This window comes from Corylus avellana, chromosome 3, assembly GCF_965113065.1.
Source record: "Corylus avellana chromosome 3, dhCorAvel1.hap1.2, whole genome shotgun sequence".
Classification (NCBI taxonomy): domain Eukaryota; kingdom Viridiplantae; phylum Streptophyta; class Magnoliopsida; order Fagales; family Betulaceae; genus Corylus; species Corylus avellana.
This window is the reverse complement of record NC_142492.1, coordinates 32,321,916-32,345,658: the sequence shown is the minus strand read 5'-3', so window position 1 is coordinate 32,345,658 and position 23,743 is coordinate 32,321,916. Positions and strand designations below refer to the sequence as shown.

General features: G+C 34.0%; 1 protein-coding gene and 1 non-coding gene across 2 annotated transcripts; one reads left to right on the top strand and one right to left on the bottom strand.

Annotated features, from left to right (window-relative positions):
• Positions 1 to 11,778: 11,778 nt before the first annotated feature.
• Positions 11,779 to 13,503, top strand: LOC132175787 (uncharacterized). Its single transcript, XM_059587839.2, has one exon. It carries the CDS (start codon positions 12,222 to 12,224, stop codon positions 13,149 to 13,151), a length of 930 nt encoding a protein of 309 aa, XP_059443822.1. The 5' UTR covers positions 11,779 to 12,221; the 3' UTR covers positions 13,152 to 13,503.
• A 3,343-nt stretch (positions 13,504 to 16,846) lies between these two features.
• Positions 16,847 to 23,345, bottom strand: LOC132176376 (uncharacterized). The gene is made up of 9 exons (XR_015911780.1): positions 22,775 to 23,345; positions 20,682 to 21,334; positions 20,315 to 20,524; positions 19,703 to 19,783; positions 19,494 to 19,580; positions 19,231 to 19,363; positions 19,061 to 19,132; positions 17,556 to 17,705; positions 16,847 to 17,353 (listed from the first exon to the last, which is right to left on the bottom strand). It is a non-coding gene; the product is annotated as an uncharacterized LOC132176376 (transcript).
• Between the last annotated feature and the right edge of the window lie 398 nt (positions 23,346 to 23,743).

Below are 23,743 nucleotides of genomic sequence, written 5' to 3'. Positions count from 1 at the left end.
ATTCTCATCTCGTGTTTCATTCTTCTTATATTACTGGACTCATGTGACAGTGCCATAAACTCTTGGGATCAACTTTTATTTAAAAAAAAAAAAAAAGGTTGATGGGTAATAATACATTCTCATCTCGTATGTCACTTTTATACTATTGGGTTGACGCGATAGTTGTTGTAATTGTGTCTTTCAAACACCTGTTTTCAACTCATTATTTTCTTTAACTTTAAGATTAAATTTCTAGTTGACAGTTTGCAATTTCTTAAACTTTTTACCGTTTGATCATGAGTTTTAATGAAAGAAAAATCAGCTTTATGGTTTTGACGGTTGGGATTAATTGTCAAGTATTTTGACATTTTATTAATAAGTTTTACGTTTCTACCTTTGGGTCATTAACGAGTTTTATTCTTCTTAAAGTGTTTTGACCGTTTGGTCATAAATCCCAGCATATGACCGTTTGGAACATAAATTACACTCACTGCTTTCAATGCTTTGGATATTATAATGGATTCTTCCTACTAAATCAACTATCATGTCTATATAAGACACACCACGAGTACTTGGGGATATATATATATATATATATATATAGAATTTTATATGTTTTTTTTTTTTTTTTTAATGATATTGCTCTAAAAAATAATGAGATTATTTTCGCAAAGGAAGATTAAGGGTTGTTCTATTAATCTTCGTTCTTGGAAGTGCGTCCTTAACAAAGGTAGACGCTATAGTCTAATCCTGGGAGGTTGCGTGTCAAGAGATCCGATCGCACCGAGTTATACACTCTGGGAGGCACGAATCAACCTTTAAGGACAGCGCTCTTGCGTGATTCTATAGCATTGTGAGATCTTTCTATACTCTATTTTCATCTCTTGTATTTTATTTATTTTATTGTTAATATTCATATTGTAATTATTTTATATCAATGAGAATTTGTGCACCATCCAAAATTATTTCCAACAATAGTACCCATAAACCTTTGGGGATCAGCCTTTATTAAAAAAAATAATAATAAAATAAAAAAAATAAAAATAAAAGGGCAATGATTCATCAGTCTTTTTAGTGGGATGAGTGATGAATATTTAGAATTACTCATAGTTAAAATATGGGGGGACAAATGACTGCCAACACCAACGATTTTCTCTGATCAGTCATCTATCTGGGGGGAATATTGGTGGAAGATGCCAAAGTTTAGAATATAATTGACCAAGATGCCAAGTGGTGGAACATTTGAGTTGCTTAGAGAGATTTTTTTTTAGAGGAAGAGGTGATGGTTATTAACAAGCTTCTTGTTAGTTGCTACCAACAGAAAATATGTCTTGATTTGGAGAGGCACTACAACAAGAGAGTTTTCTATTTGTAGTGCTTTATCACGTGAAAAAAAGAAAGACAATACATGATGTGGGGAGAAGGCTCACAACGGTGGGAGGTAGTGGGATTTAGTGTATAATTTGGAACATGAAGAGAGTTAATGTTCAAGGACATGATCATGTGAAGGCCTGCCACAACCTCTTGCCAACTAAGGAGAATCTAATGAAAAGAGGTATAATAATTGATTGTTTTTGCCCTATTCGTGGTATTGATAGTGAAAGTATTAAACATAACCTTTGGAGTTACCCTCCTGGGATGGATGTATAGGGAGTTTTGTGGGAAGAAAATTTTCAAAAAATCATCTATTGTGGATCTGATTTCCTGCAGGTTGTGGAGGAGATGAACAATAAGTGCAATTTAGAAGAATTTAAATTACTTGTGGGGATCTCAAAGAAAATATGGTTAAGAAGAAACACAGTGGTTCGTGGAGGGGAGTTCATTCATCTTAAGCTTGTTGCAGGAAGCAATTGAGTCATTTGAAGAATATAAGAAAGCAAATGTGAAGGAGATTGACCAGTTGATTGAGACCTTGGGGGAGGATCATAGAAGATGGAAAGCTCCTACAGCAGGTATTCATAAAGTGAATTGGGATGCGGCAATGGACACACTTAATGGGCAGATTGTAGGTGATGATCATAGAAGATGGAAGGCTCCTACAACAAGTATTCATAAAGTGAATTGGGATGCGGCAGTGGACACACTTAATGAACAGACTGTGAGTGATGATCATAGAAGATGGAAAGCTCCTACTGCAGGTATTCATAAAGTGAATTGGGATGCAGCAGTGGACACACTTAATGAGCAGACTGTGGGTGAGAATCATAGAAGATGGAAAGCTTCTACAGCAAGTATTCACAAAGTTAATTGGGATGTGGCAATGGGCACATGGGCATGAGCAGTTGTTGTGGGGGGATTTTGACGGATGTGTGATTGCATTTGGAAGTTTGACTAAACTATAACCTATTGTGGCGAATGCCTTGGTTGTTTTGCATGCTGTCGAATTTAGTAGGGATTTGGGCCTACAAATACTATTATGGAAGGTGATGTGTTCTAAGTAGTGAATGCGGTGGAATCCACATGGTGAAATTGGAGTAAATATGGACAGTGAGTGGAGGAGATGTGTAGGGTACTTGATTTGATACACAATTGGCAGGTTGGCCATATTAGGAGAGATGTTAAACAAGTCATATGTGTGATTTGGATGAAAGAAATTTCTATTTGTATTTGTGATATTGTTTTGCTGGAGCAACATGTTCTACCTTTATAATTATGAATGAAAGTGATTTTCTCGTAAAAAAAGACTGAATTTAAAGAATTTTTTCTAACCCAATTTAAAGAAAAAATTTCTCCAATAGCCAATTATGGTGAGCATTCACATTGAAGTCTAAAGCTACTTTGGCTAACCCCTTAGCAAAATGGGGTAAAAACTACCATCACCGGCTAGCCATGCTCAACAAATTGTTCTACAAATAACATTTTTTTTCAATTTCCCCTTTTTTTTTCCTTTTTTTTTTTTTTTTTTTTTTCAAAATAAAAACATTAACAAACAACCTAGTATGATTTAGGTATTTTGGACAAGTGAGTTGATTAAAAAAAAAGAATTTTTAATTAAAATTTAATTGAAAAATATTGAGCCGAATGTAAGTAATTAGGTATAAGAATAATGAAATATATATACCTTGTTCAGCAAGAGAAGCAACATGCATGTCTAGGCATGTTAATGTTGCCCCTTTTTGTTCCCAACCTTGCTTCTGTTCTCACGTCTCTGCAGACATCAAAAGGTTTGTGAGATTACTCAGATCCAAGACAACAATTAAACAAATAAAACACAATCACAGAAGTAATGATTTGATAATAATCTAATTCCCAGAGACCAATCAAGTAGTAATCTTCCTTTTTTTGGTTTCCTTTTAAGTAGATAATTAGAGTTACCTAATGCATTTTGAAAGCTATTACCCTTCAGACAAGATATTCATGAGCCACAGTCAAAGTTTCTTCAACACAAAGAATTGTTGGGGGATAAGTCTGAATAATTTTGCCATAAAGTTATGCAGAATAAAGGATTAATGTGAGCAGATGCTGGACATAAAAATTTGGGTAGCTTCCAGGCTTCCAGCTCTTTCACCAGCCACAAAAATGCAATTTATTTTAAAAGAATATAGTCAACTGAAAAAAATAGAAAGAAACTTTTATGGGTTTGACGATTTTTGGCATAACTAGCAAATTTAACATGAACATGAAATGAAATTAGAAGGTTAAGATTTAATGTAATTAAGTTTTGGGTCAAAACGGAGTGACCCGGTTAGACATGATTAATAAATGGGTTAGATTCGTATCAACCTATTTAACTCCCAATTAGCCCGCATAATCCATATAACTAAATTATATTTTTACCCTTTAAAACCCAAGTATATAATTATGGGAATAGATATTGACTATTAAATTATTATTATTATTATTATTTTTAATCATAAATCTAGTTGTGAAAACGTGTGTAATTTATGCTTATAAGATGTGAAAGTGTGTTAATAAGGTAAGATCAAGTATTTGATTCAACTCAACCTATATATAATATTTAAACATGTTGAAATGGGCCGTGTTCGTTTCCACTCCCCACCCAATAGAATTTGTTTATTAAACCAGTTATACTTGTCATGCAGTAACACTGTTTAATTAAACAACACTTATTAAGATCAAAGAGTTTGACACGATTACTTAAATAAGTTATATTCTTGTCTAGAGTCATGATTCACTGCACGCGGCGTGCCGTGCAGGAATCACTTTTTTTTAAAAAAAAAAAAAAAAAAAAAATTTTTTGCACGCGGCGTGCCATGCACGCCGCGTGCTCTTTATCTTTACCCTCTTGTCTATTCATATAGTTATGTACCAATGATTTGACACCACATAAACCCTACCCATAAACCCAAATTGTTACCCTTTACTTTTGCTTTTTAAACATGATCGGGTGGCATATAAAACAAAAACAAAAAATAAAAAAGAGGAGAAGAGAGAGAAAAATTTTCCCCAGCAAACTATCTATTATTTAACTAGTCATGTGATAGCTCTATTTTATACACATACAGACGAGGGATGCTCATTCACTTGAAGTTTCCATTATGATCAGAATTTGGGAAGTCATATATATTATAAAGAAGAATAAGCCGTCCTTGCAATAAGGCCAGGCCTTATATAATTATAATTTTTGACCTCTGTATTTTGGATAAACTTCACTTTGAGTAGGAATATTTTACTCACAAGTGTCTGATTCCACAAAATATATGTGGTCATAGATGAACTTTGGTTTCATCGTTGGCTTAAAGTTCAAGGGCAGGTAGACAGTAGACTCAAATCTTGTCTTCTTTCACTTTCTACCCGCTTTCAATTCTTTCCTACGTACGTGGTTGTTAAAATATTGAGGGAAATTTCAGAAAAATTCTCAAGAACTTTCATGGGTTTTGGTATTATTCTTTAACATGTAAAAATTTCTAATTAAGGGTATTGAATTTTTTTTAATTTCTTTTAATTACTTTATTTCGTTAGAATTTATTTCGTTAATTTTTGTTAAAATACCAAAAATACCCGTGTTTTTTATTATAAAAAAATTGCAAATATGTTTTTTTTTTTACAAAAATAAAATAAACGCATGAAGCTTTACAATTTTTTATAATAAAAAATATGGGTATTTTGAAAAATAAATAAATAAAGGAAAATCTTAATGGAATTAGGTAATTGAAAAAATAAAAATTGAAAGTTCGGTTCCCTTAATTGAAAGTTTTTGAACTTCAAAAATAGTTTCGAAATGCATGGAAGTCCAAGAAAATTTTGTGAAATTTCTTACAAAGTGGATAGCAACTTGTCACAAGCACGAAAAGACTAACAATAACATATTTATGGTTAAGATAACATGGTCAATAAGAGACGCATGACAGCCTCGACAAAGTCAAGCATTTTCTTCTTCGGTAGATATAAAGTTGAAACACGAACCTTCACTCTTTTAGATTTTTGCAGAAATTGAGATATTTTGTTATTATAAGTTGTCCAAATTTTGATAATTTAAAAAAGAGGGTTGTAAATTTACCTGCCTTCGGGCAAATGAGTTTTACATCTTAAGTTTGTCCGAGACAGATAAATTTTGCAATCCTCTATCATTTATGACATGTTCCTCAACTTGGAGCACTAAACCTTTTGAAATAAATCAAGAAAAACAACCCAATAAAAGTGACAAGACACACAACCACAAGCAATTGGTGCACAAGGCAACTTCAACATCATTTTTAAACAACTAGTCATGTATTGTATCCCCACCTTAATACATCAATATAGATCAAATTTTGTGGTGTTGCATGCCCCCATCACCTCCTCTGCTAAGAACCAGTAGTACTAGTACTGCAACAGACCCCACAGCAAGAAGTATATGTCACAATGCACACCCCATATTAAAGAACACCTACTTGTGTAGCATTAAATTCACAAACAATCACACTATGTTTTTTTTTTTAAAAAAAAAAAAAATTTAGTTTAATTTTAATTTTGATTTTTGAGGGAAAAAAAGGGTATTTAAGGAAGGAAGATAACAAGTGACCATTTTTCTTTTATCTATTTTAACGTCTGACGATGCTAATAGAGGGGCTTTTTTTTTTTTTTTTTTTTTTTTTTTTTTTTTTTATATTACAAAAATTGATAGTTTAATGTATCTAAGTATTACACTTGATAGGAGGTTTAGCTATCAACCTCTTATTCCCTCGTAAGTGCATTCATTTTGTCCCTCATCATCATCGATGCTAAAGATTGGATAATGCATCATGACATGTGAACAGATGTCATTATCCAATCATGTGTCTATTGAACACATGTCATGATGCACTATCCAATCATGTATATATGTGTCTCGTTATCGACAGACGAACATTATCAACCCAAAACAGGAGTTGATCAGGATAGCTAAGAACTACATACATGTGACAATTCCAGCGACTAGCCTCTTGTTCTGAGTCTAGAATTTAGACCATAATTATGTCTTTGCTATACAACCTAACTCATAAATATTTCAAAAAGCGAAAATGGTAAACGTTTTCCTTTACGTGTATGCAGGGCCGAAGCCAAAAACTATTATGAGTGGGGTCATGAGTCAAAAAAAATTTGCTGCTAAAGGCTGGTTGGCTGAATTTATTTTTTATTTTTTTAGGGGAAACCATCTTTTGTCCCTATGAATTACAACGCATTGACACTTTCTTCTCATGAACTGCAACTTGTACTACTTTGTCCCCATGAACTACCATTTTGTGCCCAAAACCCCTTTCCGCCAGTCAAAGCCGTTAACTCAGACGGTCAACCCGTCACTTTGCCTCCATAAACTACAATGCATTGTCATGTTGCCCCTATAAACTACAGCGCATTGTCACTTTGACTGTCTGAGTTAACGGCTTTGACTGATGGAATGGGGTTTTGAGCATAAAGTGGTAGTTCATGGGAACAAAGTAGTACAATTGATAGTTCATGGGGAGAAAGTGCCAAGGCGTTGTAGTTCATAGGGGCAAAAGATAGTTTCCCCCATTTTTTACCTTAAAATTTTGTTGTTGTTAAGAATTGGAGGGGGGCCATGGCCAATACCAATCACCCCTTCCCTCGGTCCTTATGTGTAAGTGTTCAAACTCTCCATCAACAAGTAATGCTCAACAATATGATGATATATTAAATAATTAATTATCCCAAAAAGTTAAATTTAAGAGTAAAATTGGGTACATAGTATAAGGCTAGCATGAGAATTAGCACAAGGTCTTGGGCTTAGATATGTAGACCATTGATATTGGACATAGTGAGCTTAGTAAAAATTGAATCAAAGACCCCTAAAGAAGATCATAAGATCTAATTAATTTCATAATTTAATGGTTTAATTTATGACACATGACATATAAGACAATATGATATAATGTCAAAAAAATAGGACAATAGGATATAAGCAAATTCACAAATATAGCTTAACCTTCCACAAAACTAATTAGCAAACTCCAAGGCACACACTTCAAATCTAAAAATAATAATTAAAAACAAAAACAAAAACATAGTGTGCCACCACTTAATGGGTAACCCCTTATTGACTTAAAACCCTACTAGAGTAAGATGAAACATACGAGGATTGCATGGAAGGTGAGCTCCGCAACTCTCATCTCTTAAATTATTCGAATTTTTATGAAATTCGAACAACTTAATAACAAGAGATCTCAAATCCGGTGAAATTAGTCCTCAAGAGATAATTCAATCGACTGAGAATTATGTCTCATAAAACGGAGGTTACTAATTTGAATTTATGTTCTCATTTTCTCTCCCCTTGTGCGGACATAATAAAAAATAAAAAATCAGGTGAAAGTAGTTAAGAAGATATGGGCTGTAGATGGAAATGTACTCTCACTTTGTAGTAGAATGGTGGGCCGGTGTTAAGAATGGCCCATATCCCTTCGACCACGGTTTTACAAGGTTGATCCAAACTATGGGTTAATTTAATGCAAGTTGGAGATAAAACCAAATCCAACTGTTTCGATCTATTACTTAATTTTCTTGTTTAGTACATTATTTATTTCTTTATTAATTTTTGTCAGTGCTCACAAGTTAGTTAAAGCATGCTTTAAGTTCAAGTATGTTTATTTTATTTTGTGTGTTTTGCCATACAATAACTGCAATTACCCTATAAAAGGGATGTAACGCTTTAGGTAAAGGAGGCTAATTCTTCTCAAAAACTTTAAATTCATTGTGTATATTCGCACTCTAAATAAAAATGCTAACTTAAGCACTGGAGTTTTCTCAGTCTCCAGATTAGCCGATCCTTTGACGTTCTTATTATTTTGCAAATAGCCTATTGTTGATCCACTTTTACTATTTTGTAGGCAGCTCATTGTCGGTTGCGCCGTATCAAAAATTAATTTAACACACTTAATTCAGTATAATTTGATTATTATTATTATATACAATGAAAATGAAAGCCTCAATTTTGGAGAACATGTGTCGATGTCATATATATATATATATATATATATATATATATACTATTTAAATATTATTTTAATTATATTTTATAATATTATAACATTGGCGTGCATACTATTCATGCACGCTGGTGTTATATAAATCATTATATATATATATATATATATATATATATATATATATTCTCTGACTATATATGTGGGGTTGTGGCTAGGTAGAGACTGGCCGTGATCAGCGCCCACGCTTCACTAGTTTGTACTTCCTCCGGAACATGTTGCACAAATTAGAGGCAACCTTGTTGGTCCAAGTCAAAATTTTAAACAACTCTTACATAAATGATTGAATTTGAAAGACTCAATTTTTACTGCTTTTTTTTTACAGCATTTCCTTTTATGTAAAGTGCTATATTACTCAACAAATGTAATAATAATAATAATAATAATAATAATAATAATCATCATTTTCTTTTTAATTTCCCATTTAAATAAAATAGTGAAAGAATAAAGAGTTGGTGTAAGACATTTTAAAAGTGGGTAACTAAAATTTTTTTGAAAAAAAATTTAAAGAAACTTTAGCATCCAATTAGTAGTGGTTGTCACTTACCCTTCCGGCTTATTTGACCATAACACTTTTTTTTTTTTTTTAATGGTTCAGATTTAATTTTAATTTTTTAATTTTTTTTTACAAAAATAAAGAAAGTAAAATTAAATCCAAACCTGACATAGCAGATCAAAAACAAAATAAAGACAAAGGATTAACGTCTCACCAACCGGATAAATATGACGTCTTACCATATAAAAATTAGGGGTGCAAAGGCGGTTACGGTTAGCGGTTAGTGGCAATAACCGCTAACCGTAACCGCCCTAGCGGTTAGTAAATTTCACTAACCGCAACCGCTAACCGCCTAGCGGTTAACGGTTAGCGGTTAGTGGCCGGTTAGCGGTTAGTGAAATAGATAACCGCCCGCTAACCGCTTTTTTAAAATTTGGCTTTTTTTTTGGCTTTTTTTTATCCTCATTTTTTTTTCTTGTATTTTTAATATCTTCTTGGGCCCAATTGCTATAAATATTTGAATTGTCATTGGATCATATGATTAAGTGTTGATCTTATAAACTTACAAACAAACAAAAATACTTCAATTGTAGTTATAAGTAACACATTGTTTAATCCAATGTCAATTACTTAATTTGATATTATATGAATCACATTGTCATTGTCATTGTACATGAATAATTGATTAAGTATTGGAATTGTAATTGGATCATATAGTTAAATATTTATCTTATACATTTATATTATTCAATATGCATATAATATAACTATAAGCAATTATATATATATATATATATATATATATATATATATATATATATATATATATATATATATAATTCAAAATTGTTAATTTTCTTTTTTTTTTTTCTTTCAAAAAATGGTTAAATTTCTTTTTCTAAAAAATGTTCAAAAAATACATTAATACTTCAATTGTGATTATAAGTAACACATTGTTGAATCTAATGTCAATTACTTAATTTGATATTATATAATCATATAGTCTCATTAAATTATATCATATGATTCATATGATTAATTATTTAAATTCTTATCATATTTACTTATAATCTTTTTTCTTTGAATTGAACTTAATATCTAATGGTAAATGGTAATGTTCAAACTCCTAAATCCTAAATTCCTAAAGTATCTAATAATGCTTTAATTAAATTGTAGACTTGTAGTTATAAGTAACATATTGTTTAATTCAATTGAATCAATTGTGATTATCATTGTACATGAATCATATGATTAACTTGTAGACTTATGACTTATGAGTTATGTCATATTATATATGTATTATTTATTATTATATAATCATATGATTTAATGATCAAGCCATCATGTGATATAATCATATCAATTATAGTGATAATATATAAATTACTAAAATTATAATGATAATACATTAATACTTAAATTATGTTTATAAGTAACACATTGGTCATTGTTTAATCCAATGTCAATTACTTAATTTGATATTATACGAATCATATCATCATTGTACATTAATAATATGATTCATTTGAAGTCTTGAATAAAGTATTTGAATTGTCATTGAATCATATGATTAACTATTGATATTATACATTTATATTATTCATATACATATGTAGACTTATATAGACTTATAGGTTTATAACATACATTGGAAATAAGTCTCTAGATATTTAATTGTTGTATTAGTATGAATTAGTATACTTATGAGTTATGTCATATTATATATGTATAATTTGTTATTATATAATCAAATGATTTAATAATCAATCTCATGTGATATAATCATATAAATTATAGTGATAATATATTAATACTCAAATTGTGATTTAATTATTTTTTAAAAAAAATTGTGATTTAATGATCAAGTGATTATATGATATAATCATATAAATTATAGTGATAATATATTAATACTCAAATTGTGATTTAATTATTTTTAAAAAAAAATTGTGATTTAATGATCAAGTGATTATGTTATATGTATAATTATAAAAATATATTATATAAAAAGGCGGTTAGCGGTTAGCGGTTACGGTTAGTAGACCCAATAACCGCTAACCGCTAACCGCTAGGCGGTTATGGCGGTTAGGCGGTTAGCGGTTAATGCGGTTAAACGGTTAGGCGGTTAGGCGGTTGGCGGTTATAGCGGTTAGCGGTTAGCGGGCGGTTAAAAACCGCCCGCCTTTGCACCCCTAATAAAAATAACAATCATAACTCTCAAAGAACATACTAAAACACTAAATCCTAACCCTAATGTGACTAACTCTTTTTGGCCAAGTCTATTATTAAATACTGACTCTATAAACATAAATTAAAGATTAAAACAATTACAAAATAATTCCGACTCTAAACTATTATTCTTTTTTCATTTGACATCAAAACCGTTACAAATATTATAAAAAAATTGTGTAGTTTTTACCGTATCTAAGCCAAATCCGCAATATTTTCGGTCCGAAAAGGCATTTTATGGTCTTTTGCAACCAAAATAACGTTTACATTTTGGTATTTGGGAATGGAAAGGCATATTTTATGGTGGGTTGATGCACTTCTCAGGGCTAATCTTTTTGGGGTTTCACAGTTTTCCTGCAAAACTGATGAGAGTTGCTGCCTCCAACCACTATAAAACCCTCTTTGTCAACCAAACTGACTCTGAGAGTTTGAAGAAAAAGTAAAAAAGTAAACCTCCTCTCCAACAAAACTAAACCATTTGTATTTTCAAATGATATTAAAAAAAAAAGAAAAAGTTTTGACTGGTCATCCTTTACCCCACCACACCAACTCATGTGCTGTCATGCTTCCAAGGATTCAACTCTGTTTGTAGAAATCTATACCCCAAATCTGGTGAAAAATGGCTTCTCTGCTTTTAACTATACCTGGAAGTGAGTATTTTTATGTATAGCAGAAGCAAAACCACCTCGGGTTCAGAAAAGTTGTTCTTTTAAAAGGGAAAAATCTAATGGAGATAAAGTGGAGAAAAGAAATTGAAAATAAAATAAAAACAAAAATCCAGGCAGGAGAGGTTGAGCAGAGGAGGAGGTGCAGATAATTCAATATAAAAAGGTTGTTCTTCACTCACTCTCACTCACTGCCAGTCTATATCACCATATGCCAGTTTGGAAATATTTCTTTTCTTTTCTTTTATTTTATTTTATCTAATTTATTCCATTAATGCTGCCAAGAACAACACCTCTGGCAGCATCTGTGAGTCGCCTATGTTAAAGCTCTCACTAATAATTCAGCTTTTTTCTCCAACTCTGCATCTTCTTCCTCCAATTTGGGCTTTGCCCATTTGCTAATTCGTGAAAATCGATCAGTTTTCAACGATCATGCAAGACCCTATTGGAATTCCAGCTTGCTTCTCCGCCGGCGACAAACTATCCGACGACCAGACGGGTGTGACAAGGTCAGGGCAGAGTCTTTTCATGTCGGTATACAGAACAAAGATCGCCGATCAATGCCGCTCAATCACCATTACTTGGTGCAAAAATCTGTTGCTCCATGGGCTGGCGGTTTCGGTGGAGAGCCCGAACAGAGAAAGCCCGCACACCTGCAAAGTCGAGCTGAAGCCATGGTACTTCTGGAGAAAACAGGGCTCCAAGCGCTTTGTTTTGGAAGGTAAAGCTGTTGATATCTTCTGGGATCTCAAGGCTGCAAAGTTCAATGGCGAAACAGAGCCGAGCTCAGAGTATTATGTTGCAGTTGTCTGCGATGAAGAAGTTGTGCTTCTGCTTGGGGATCTGAAGAAAGATGCATATAAAAAGACTGGCTGCAGGCCGGCGCTTATCGATCCCATATTGGTTTCAAAAAAGGAGCACATATTTGGTAAGAAGAAGTTTTGTACAAGAGTCAAATTCCACGAGAAGGGTAGTTTCCATGAAGTCTCAATTGAGTGCAGGAACAAAAGCAGAGGTAATAGTTTGAACGGGGTTGAGCCAGAGATGGAGATTAGAGTCGATGGGCTTTTGGTGATTCATGTGAAGCATCTTCAGTGGAAATTCAGAGGTAATGAGTCAATACATGTGAATAGAATGAGAGTAGAGGTGTATTGGGATGTCCATGACTGGCTCTTTAGCCCTGGTCTAAGGCATGCCTTGTTTATTTTCAAGCCAATTCTGTCATCAATATCTCTGTCATCGCTATCATCATCATCATCACCATTGTCATCTCAGACAGAGAGTTGTGTGTCATTTGAAGGGTTTAATGCAAGTGGGTCATCAGAATTTTCCTTGTTTCTTTATGCCTGGAAGGTTGAATGATCATCATTCATCAGTCATCAATCATCACCGAATATGATCATATCTCAGTAGCCCCATTGGTTGTATCATGAAAGGCAGAAGAATAAGGTTGGAAAAGTAAAAGGGTACTCTTCATGGATAATTGGATTGAGATGAGAAAGGGGAGTGGGGCCGAAGAAGTAAGCTAGCTACAGCTGGGGATGAACAAGTGGACAAGAGACAGATTGTATTGCATACATGCATGCCCAATAATTCCCCATCTAGAGGCATCTCTCTCTCTCTCTCTCTCTCTCTCTCTCTCTCTCTATTTTTATACAACTTCTCTTTCATCTTTTCTGATCTAATCTTGATAAACGAGCAATGTTTCTATCAAATTCCATCTACCAATGTGTACGTTTCGTGAATTTTATATGCTTCCTATGGATACTGAATGTCTGTATCTGCCAAAGTTAGCTGATGCATGTTACAGAGAAAGGTGTGCTGATGATGAAAGATCCACTCCAAGCAACAACTTGTGTTTGTCCACAGCACATCAATATGACACAATTTTCTTTCAACTCAATCTATTAATAACATTCGCAACTGGCTCTCTAAATATCATTTTCAGTCAAATTTCGGCTAATTTATAAGAAAAAACATGCTTCATCAAACAACCTACTCCCTTCTCTATTTTTTGTTGTCATAAACCGAAAATCCACTTCCTACTATTTTTTTTTTTTTTTTTTTTAATGTTATTGCTTCTCCTTCCCTCTCTTTTGAGTCACTCCATTTTGGTACGACATACTTCTTTCTTCTAACTCTATATTTTAGTGCAACGTATTGAAAAACTAATAAAAAATAAGGGTAATTTTATTGAAGACTCTTAAACTTTCTTCCGATTTGACAAACTTTCAAACTTGAAAATCTCTCAATTTAGTCCACTGAACTTTCAATTGCAATCAATTTAGACTCCTCTATCAGATTTTAAATGTCATATGGCGTTTATATCCCTGACTTTTTTTTTTTATAAAATTTCAACTTTCCAAAACGTTTTTTTTTTTTTAAAAAAAAAAAAATCAGAGATATTTTGGTCTTTTTTGGTATTTCTAAACCCTAAATTTGACGGATGAGTTTAAATTGAGAGCAATTGAAAGTTTAGGGGACTAAATTAAGAGATTTTGAAGTTTGTGAGGATTTGTCAAATTCAATGAAAGTTTAGGGGTGTGTTCAGTGAAGTTACCCCTAAAAAATAATATTTAACTAAAGTAAAAAAATATGTAAAGAGTTTACTATTTAGTTCATTTTAAAAGTGGTTCTTCAAATTTGAAAAGTAAACTTTTTTTTTCAAATTGAGTTTTTGTTAGAAAAGTTCACTCGGAATGCTCAGTCTGTTAAAATGATATTTGTCTTTAAAACATATAATTCTCACGTTTATTTTTAATAAAAACATATGACATTTATTCTTTTAAAACCAATTTAATAAAACTTGGACCCCATTTGAGGAAAACTTTGTTCACTTGAATATATATTACTCTTTCTTTCCGTTACTCGACGGTTACTCATTTGGGATTAACGATGTTGTTGAAAATCATGCTAGTTTACGGTTTCATTAATTAATCTCATATTTTCAAGAGAAATGCTATGCTTACATTTTTATTTTATAAATATTTTATGATACATACTAACTTAGCAGTTACAACTAATCCTTGTAATTTTTTATTTTTTAACAAGAGTACTGCTACATATATACCACGGTAAATATCTCACAAAGTTGATGTGAAAATGTATAATAGCTCTTAGATCAACTATTATTCAAGAAAAAAAAAAATCATATATATAAAACCCGCTAAATCTTGTCACATCAATTTTATAGTATGTTTGTGTGATATGTTGCATTATTTAAGAGTCGAATGTGACTCTTACATTAATATCGTTAGATAGTTGTAAGATAAAAATATAGGTTATAACATTACTCTATATTCAAGTACTTTTGCTGTCACAGAGATTCTATGTTGGTTTGCAGTTAGTCATATATAAAATTACCAAAATGACATTGAGCCTCTGAATTTCGTCAGAAAAAAAAAAAAAGGTCATAAATTTTGGCTAAGCCACTTGTCACAAAATGATTACTTGGATTGATCATACTATATTTTCGTATGTCTCATCTTATCTTACAAGATAATAACTATGAACCCTAAACTATGGGCAGGGGCGGAAGCAGGCATATGGTTGGGGGACGAATGTTCTCCCAAACATTTTGAAAATGTTATTAAAATATTTTTTTTTATAAATTTATCCCCACAAAATTATATTTTTGCCCCTTTTTAATTTTTTTTTTTTAGTTTTGTCCCTCCAAAATTATATTTTTGCCCCCTTTTAAAATTTTCTTTTAGTTGTGTCTCCTCTTTCAGCTTTAAAAAATTGAAAATGCCCTCATTTAATTAGTGACTTTCAGTTCGTAACATTATTTTGGCTTGACTCTAGTGTTTATGGGAGCTCCGAGTGATCTCGTTAGGAGAAAAAGTTCACACTAAATGTAATTTTTTTTTTTTTAAACATAACTTTTGTATGCAATAATAACTTACAATTTACTATGAAATTAAATTTATTAATTTAAGACTTATCTATATTTATTTTAGATAATCATACACAAATATACATATAGAGAGATACTATATGTATCTATGTGGTTATATATTCGGGTAAGTTCATCCCCTCATAATATAAATCCTGAGTCTGCCCTCAGCTATAGGGTTATTTATAATGTCTCATGAATTATAAATTATTGTGATTACTACCCTAATCAGAGATTAATTTGCAATGTCCATCCCAATTTGTTAATTTTAGTACTGATTCGGATAATGGGTAGACCTTGACTTTGCAAATTAATCTTGAAATAGGTGTTGATTGCAAAAATTTATAATTTAGGAAAATATTGAAAATGAGAACATTTATGGTGGATAATTACAACTAATCCTTATATTCAATTACATAGAGATTGAAGAAAACAAAGTATTGTAAAGTTTATAGACACCAAGAAGAAAAAAATGGAAAGATTCCCATTGTTCCATTACATTCAAGGATTTGGCTTTTAAGTGCCATAAAAAATAAAAATCATTTATCATGTAGTTTTTCCAATGGTTCAGATTTAATTATACTATCTCTTTCTTATGGAAAACTTTGAATTAAATTTGAACTGCTGTAAGAATTACAAAAACAGAGAAGAATTACTATAATTTGTTTTAGAGCACTTAAGCCAAATCCACCTTTCAAAGCATATAAAGGGCCACATTCTTTAGAATATAACCATAAACCAAATATGGCATCCACAGAAAAAGGTTTAGGTCACCATCAAAGCTGATTTAAAACATATTATTGACTTCAAAGAGAGACATCTCAACTGTCAATTGGACCCAATATTAACATTTAGAGGCCATCTCAATTCATACATCATGTCAGCAAAGAAGATTCATTTACAAGTTACTTCAAGGTGTCAGGCAAAAGCATTGTTAAGTTTCATGAAAAATGGTTCGGTACCACAAATTTTTATTATGAGTCCCTTACAAACTTGTATGACATGTCAAATGTAATTGTGTAAGGAATTTGTAGTAAAAGTTGAAGTACTCGTAGCAGTACTGCTGCAAACAATATAATCGGGATAAATTTATTACTGAACTATTTATAAGGGTTAGAAACAAAACTAACTTCTTGTGGATGAGCTGACAAGAACAATATCATCAAAACCCACATGACAACAACAAAGAATGGTGTAGAAAACAGAGTTATATAATAGCATGAACTGATGTTACCAATGGAAAATCGTTGGCAGCTTCTGAGCATTATTGTCTGATACAAAAACAATAATAGAATAGGCATAGCAACTAATACTTTATACAATATTCTTCTTGAGACATCTTTTGTGGCACTCCTCCTCAGGATATAATGCAGCCAAAAGGACATCCAAGCGCCCAGATTATTAAGGAATAATTTGAGGGACCAATTTATCAGTTTGTTGAACATACCAGCAAACCAAGAAATGGTTTTGGTCTCTGATTTGGTCGTAATTCTGGTTTTCCTGTACCATAATCAATATTATTAAAGTGGTGCAGACTACTTGTTTTCATTTTTTGATCCAAAACCAAACCACTTTGCCAGGAAGAACTTAGGCTTTGCACGAGCGGCTTCAGATGCTGTTTGTGCTGGTGCTGCTTGAGCAGATTGCACAGATGATGAATTAGGCTTGGCTGGAACAGAGAAATTGTGTCAATGGCTTCAGGGTTTGAAGGGTGGATTTGATTTTTGAGAACAAGTAAGAATATGGTCTAAAGAGTCACTAATACTCTGTGTAACAGATGATTATATAAAAATATATATGGTTATTATTGTAAATTATCTAGTGTTTAGAAGACAACAAATGCATAAAAGGTATTAAGAATGAGATTTAACCTGATTTTGGTGAAACCCTGTTAGTTTTTGAACTTCTCACATTGCTAGGGTTCTTGTACGGATTATGCATGATGTCTTTGTCCTGAGATATTGAGGTTGACTTCCTCTCTATAAGCTTATGCTCCACATCTGTCATGCTATCAAAATCACCTGTAATGACCAGGAAATCAAAAAAGAGAAAATCTAAGAAACCCAAAGTCTGTATGTAGTGCAGAAGACTGAAAATTGTCAAAAGCACAGAAATATTCAAGAATGGAGACAAAGATAGATATTACAACTGGAATGCAGTTAGCTAAAACATGTTGAGTTTGAAAAGAAGATCATTATAGTGAATGTGAAATCAATTCTAGGACACATACACAATAAACTTAAATTTCATTCACACAATAAAATTACAGTAAAATTATGCAGTGGTTTAATGACCAAGCAGGAAAAAAGTTATTATTCTGACCATTGGAAGTTCATGTGTGACCTATAAAATTCAAAGTCCTCAGACCAGACAAAAGGGGGTTCAATGGCCATAATTGTTGGGAAGATAAATGGTAAGGGAGTTTTACCAAGAGTACATTCATCTATATTTGAATACCACTCTAGCCCAAAAGCTTAAGCTAATAAGCTTGCATCCACTTTTATATATATATTGGTGGGACTCAACACTTACAAGTGCACTCACATCAACCTCTCCTTTACTTGTGAGTCTTTTTCACATTGATCCAACTCCTCCTCGGTTATAAGTCCTTGCACATTTCTAAGAGTGTTCCGAGTTAAGAGTTGCCCCAGAGTGCCACTAAACGTAATTCCAAACCAAACACATCTAGACACCCGTCCCAGGATGTTAATCATGGCTCCGATACCACTTGTTGAAAGATAAATGGTTAAAGAGTTTTACTAAGAGTGCATAAATATACATATTTGAACATCACTCTAACCCACATACTTAAACTAATGGGCTTGGGTCCACTTAGGTATCTTAACTATATTTTTTATTTTTTTATTATATATATATATATATATATATATATATATATATAAACATCTTAGTAGCCAGAGGAAAAGAAAGCAAAAGCGATTCCCGTAGTAGCGGCGAGCGAAATGGGAGCAGCTTAAACCGTGAAAACGGGGTTGTGGGAGAGCAATACAAGCGTCGTGCTGCTAGGCGAAGCGGTGAAGTGCCGAACCCTAGATGGCTATAGTCCAGTAGCCGAAAGCATCACTAGCTTACGCTCTGACCCGAGTAGCATGGGGCACGTGGAATCCCGTGTGAATCAGCAAGGACCACCTTGCAAGGCTAAATACTCCTGGGTGACCGATAGTGAAGTAGTACTGTGAGGGAAGGGTGAAAAGAACCCCATATATATATATATATATATATATATATATATATATATATATATATATATATATACTTTCTCAATGTGGAACTCAACACTCACAACTATACTTACAACAATAGTTAACATATTATCTAATTAGATACATAGAAAATGTGAGTATAGGTAGCTTACTCTCTGTGGGAGGTTTCCCATAGTTGTGCCGCCGAGCTTCAAGAAAAGATTCATCTCTTTGATCTTGCATTACTGATAGGGTACAAAAGAATCAGATACTTATTATTAAGACAAAACAAATGACTTCACATTTTCTTATTAACAATTTAGAAGAGGCATAAAAAACATACGTTGATCAAAAAGAGCATATCTGTAATTGGTGGCTGAGCCAACCAATAGCAACTGAACTGCCTCTGAGTCTCTTGTCATAGATGATTTATCAGATGCATTCAAATTCTGTGTGTCTAATAGGATACCTGCAAGCTGAAGCACATTAAAAGCCAGTGATCAGAATTGTAACCAAAACAAGCCAATCTGTTCTAACCATTTCAGAGCAGAAAATTAAGAAAAAAAAAGAAGCTCATTGTTCTGCAGCATGGTTACTGTAATTTACCAAAAGCTTCTTCAGCGCAGGTGTTTGAAGCAGATCATAGGCATCTTCACAGTAATTATCTGTAAGAATGGTGCACTGAGATCCAACCTATAAAGACAACAAAATACAGAAAGTTCGATAGAGAAATTCAATCTATGCCTTATACAGTGCATTTCAGATCATACGTGTTTAAATTCTTCAATTTCAGCCCATAATTAGAGTGCACTAACCTCGCCATTAGTTCTGAGGACATCTTGCCCAATCACAAGGATACTTAATTTCTCAGCCATCATTAGAGTCTCCAAGTCCACCTGACACCAATTTGCAGCAACGAGTCAGCAAACTGTTCAAATTACATCCTGTCAACTAATATACACAATGTACTTTACAAAATCATTTGCCTTTTGTAAGCATGAGACATTTTCATTGCCTTGAACTAATGCTGCAAAAAGAATGCGTGTTGAAGGAAATAATTCTTCAAAAAAGGATATTAACAATCCACTGTTTCAGAAACAGAACTTAATCCCATTGCACAATAAACTTCACCAGTTACTGCTCTCAATAAAGCTATTATGACTTGATAAACGTCCATTTTTAGTGAAAATTGGATGCATCCAAGTATAAACAACCTTTTAAGACAAATTAATCTTTGCAATTACCCTTCACTGCTCTAACCAATATAGAGATCCACAAATTTCAAATTCTGTGTTGCCAATTTTGTTTCTTGGATTGGAGGTTAACAATTTTGCATATGTTTTAAACAACCATTTTAGCATCTAAATGGGAAAATCTAACAATGATCTTTGAATAAGATTTCAAATTAACAAACACTAAAGAATTACCTCATCAGAAAAAAAAAAACAATGAGGTTGCATCCACGCCAACATGATGAAACAGCCAAGCAGCCTGCTTATGCTTCCACATCCTCCCTCTAGACAAATTCATCACAGGCACCACAACAAACCCCTCTCCATCACCTTCTCCCTTATTTTTACTCAACCTATTCTCCAAAAGCCGCGTGTAACATATCGCCGCCACCATCGAACTGGTACCTGCATTCCCACAAAACCCCACATTCAAACGCAACCCAACTAAAACCGGTTAACTTACTTCACAAGTAATCACTGTTATTTCAATTTAAAAACCTATAAAACCCATTAATTTCCCTGTTAATCTAAAACAAACAAAGTCACTTTCTCTATACTTAACTGTTTGAAGACCCAGAGAGTACAATTTTGGCCTTGGCCTCAATCTCCCCATTTAAGACTTTCTCAAGCTTGATCCTCTGCTCCTTCAAAAACCCATTAAGGATATTGTGATCAGAAGCTCCTTTCTCTTCCTTCAACTCTCCATGACTAGCGTAGTGCTTCGGTGCAATCTTGTCCATTGAACATGTCGACGCGGATATCGACCTCCGGTGCGCCGACTCCACGAGTTTCCTGGGCGGCGACAGAACTGGGTTTTCCGCCAAAGAACATGCTGATTCGGTGAGGCTTTTCGGCGGGGAGAGGAGATGGGTCTCCGGCGATTGTGTTGAGTTCTTGAAGGTTCGGCGGGAGGATGGGATTAAGATTCCCGGCGGTGGGTGATGAGAAGAGGGGTCGGTTTGGAAGCGGGACTTGCGATTGATGGGCTGGCGAAAAGGTGGCAGAGTAAGGGCCGTTGGATCGGGATTGGGGTCTGGGGTACTGTGTGGGGGATTGGCGGGCTTGAGGATGTTGGAGAACCATTTATGGACCGCCGAAGCTGGGGATATGTCCGGTGGGGTTGTTGTGGCGGTGGCGGTGGTTTCTGAGTTTTTGCGGTTGTGTTTTGCTGATTTGGAGAGGATTTCTCCGCTAAAGCTCTCCACTGCTCTGTTCCTGTTACAACAATAATATAGCCGTTGGGGGTTAGTTAATTCATTTCTTCTAAAAAAGAGAAAAATAAAATAAAATGAAAGAAAGAAAGGAAATATTGTTTGAAAAAAAGAAAAAAAAAAAAGAAAAGGATTTTCTAGAATTGTTTTTAATCGAAGATAATAGTGGGGTCTTAAAATTCTAATTATTATTTTTAATAAGTATGATTTAAAAAATTGTAGAATTATTGTAAAATAATTTAGTAAACTTTAAAAAACAATATATGAAAGACTAGTTTTTACTATTGAGAGCTGCTTCTATGTGGTCATGTGTTTTCTGCCATCCATTCAATTGGTGACACCTCACCTAGTATATCTTAAGAAAATCAAATTAAAACACTGGATAACAACCAAATTATTATCAAACCACTTGATAAAAAATCAACCCAACGGATTCATGGCAGATAAAAGGCCGGAGAGAGATTACCAATGGAGCAAAGGCGGAACGGCAGTGGCATGCACAATGGCGGTGGCATGTAGACCCAGCCATGGGTAGTCGCGACCCATGTTGGGTCATGGCCAGACCCAGCCTTGGGTCAAGCTGTGACCCACGCCTGGGTCACCTCGCACAGGCTCCCCTGCAGCTGCATCTCCGTTGCTGTGGCCGAATCGACATCGTGGGTCTAGTCGTCTCCATTGCTGTGGGTCACAACCGCATCTCTAGAGGGGATTTTCGGCGGGGACGGTTAGGGTTCCTAACATTTCCGGCATGGAGGATGATTTGGATGTGGGTGCGAGAGGTGGGAGAGAGTAGTGGTGGTGACCCAGCAGGCTGGTCTCTCTCCTTTCTCTCTCTCTCTCTCTCACCATTGAAGCTCAAAATCCAGTGTTTTCCTTGTAAGCAATTTTTGTGCTTAAGCTAACGTGTCTTTCTTTCATTGGCAAAAAATCCCTTGTTTATGCAACAATTGCATAGAAATTATGCTCTTTTACTATTAGGTCATCTCAGGTATATAACATTTATATAGTAGTCTACTAAATATGCCTATTTTTCCGCATTTATTATGGTTTAGATAAAAGTAATTTTATATACTTAACTTTTATTTCGTTCTCGTATCAATAAGTTGATATGACAGTGTTTATCCATTCTTTATTTTTTTAATTTTTTTAATAAAAATTATTTTAAGAGCCAATAGACATTAACACACCGAACCATAAAATAAGAATAAGATGAAAGTTAAGTATGTATAGCATTACTCTTTAGATAAACTATACAAGTTCTGCAAATACGAATGGTGTTCATGTTTGTTTTAAGTACATATGCAATCCTTATTTTCTTTTCTTGGGTCTTGTAACATGTTTGGTGCGTCAGTTACATAATTGTGTAAATGAAAGGAAAATAATTTAAAGGTGCAGAGCCAGAGAGCCTGATCATCATGATTCATGGGTACGTAGTTATAATTACCTTCTGGCAGATCTCGAGAGAGGGAATGCCGGCGATCCTTGAGCAGCAGCGAATCTTGGTGAGCCGACAAACTTAGAGGAGGGGGAGTCACAGCGTGTCGGAGATGAAGCAACCATGCGCCTCGCCGCTTCAAGCCATTCTTGAGTCATCCTGCTGATATTGCTCCTTGTGCTGCTTTCGAAATCCTCCTCCCCCTCCCCCGTCAAGTTATAGGCGGCCTTTTTATCTGCAGTTGCAGCTCCGTAGAACATGTCGTTCATGAAATCTGTCAGGTCCGGAGCAGGCTCCGCTTTACGCCGACTACTCTCCGCCAGTTTCTTTTGCAGGGTTATCGTCGCCCCTTTGCTTTCTCTTGAAGTGTCTCTCCTGTATCTGATCCTGTCGGCCATGGCACCGCCCTCAACATACACGCACAGATGCACAGAGATCAGAGATCAGAGAGATCGAGAGAGAGAGATTTTGGCTGAGAACACAAGAGAGAGTTGAATTATATATACATGCTGAGAGATTCGGACATCGATAATATCAGGTGGAGAGAGATAGCTCAAGTAATTAAGAGTTTTGCCGGCATATCCGTTGGTGTCTCAACTTGACGAGGATGGCAATTGGCCGACGCAAATTCACATTAAGTCTTCCATAACCAATCAAATTAGCCTATAACCGGTACAATGCGCGGTTTTTTTTTTTTTTTTTTTTTTTGTTGCCAAAAGCATCTTAAAACAATTGAACCGCACGTAATAGTGGCGGCACCGGAGAGGATGCTTTAAAAAAAAAAAAAAAAAAGATTTAAATCTTAAGCTCTGATACTATATAAAAAAGAGAAATAAAAGAGAACCAAAGAGAAGTGCCCAAAATTATTGTACATGATCGAAGATATGATGATCCCACTAGGTCAGACGAATTTGCCAATTAGTTGTTCAGGAAACAAAATGGCGACACATTGCACATGATAACTGTTTTGCCACTCCG

Excerpts from the sequence above, each read along its gene's own strand:
- LOC132175787 (XM_059587839.2), top strand. The coding sequence starts at position 12,222 with ATGCAAGACCCTATTGGAATTCCAGCTTGCTTCTCCGCCGGCGACAAA.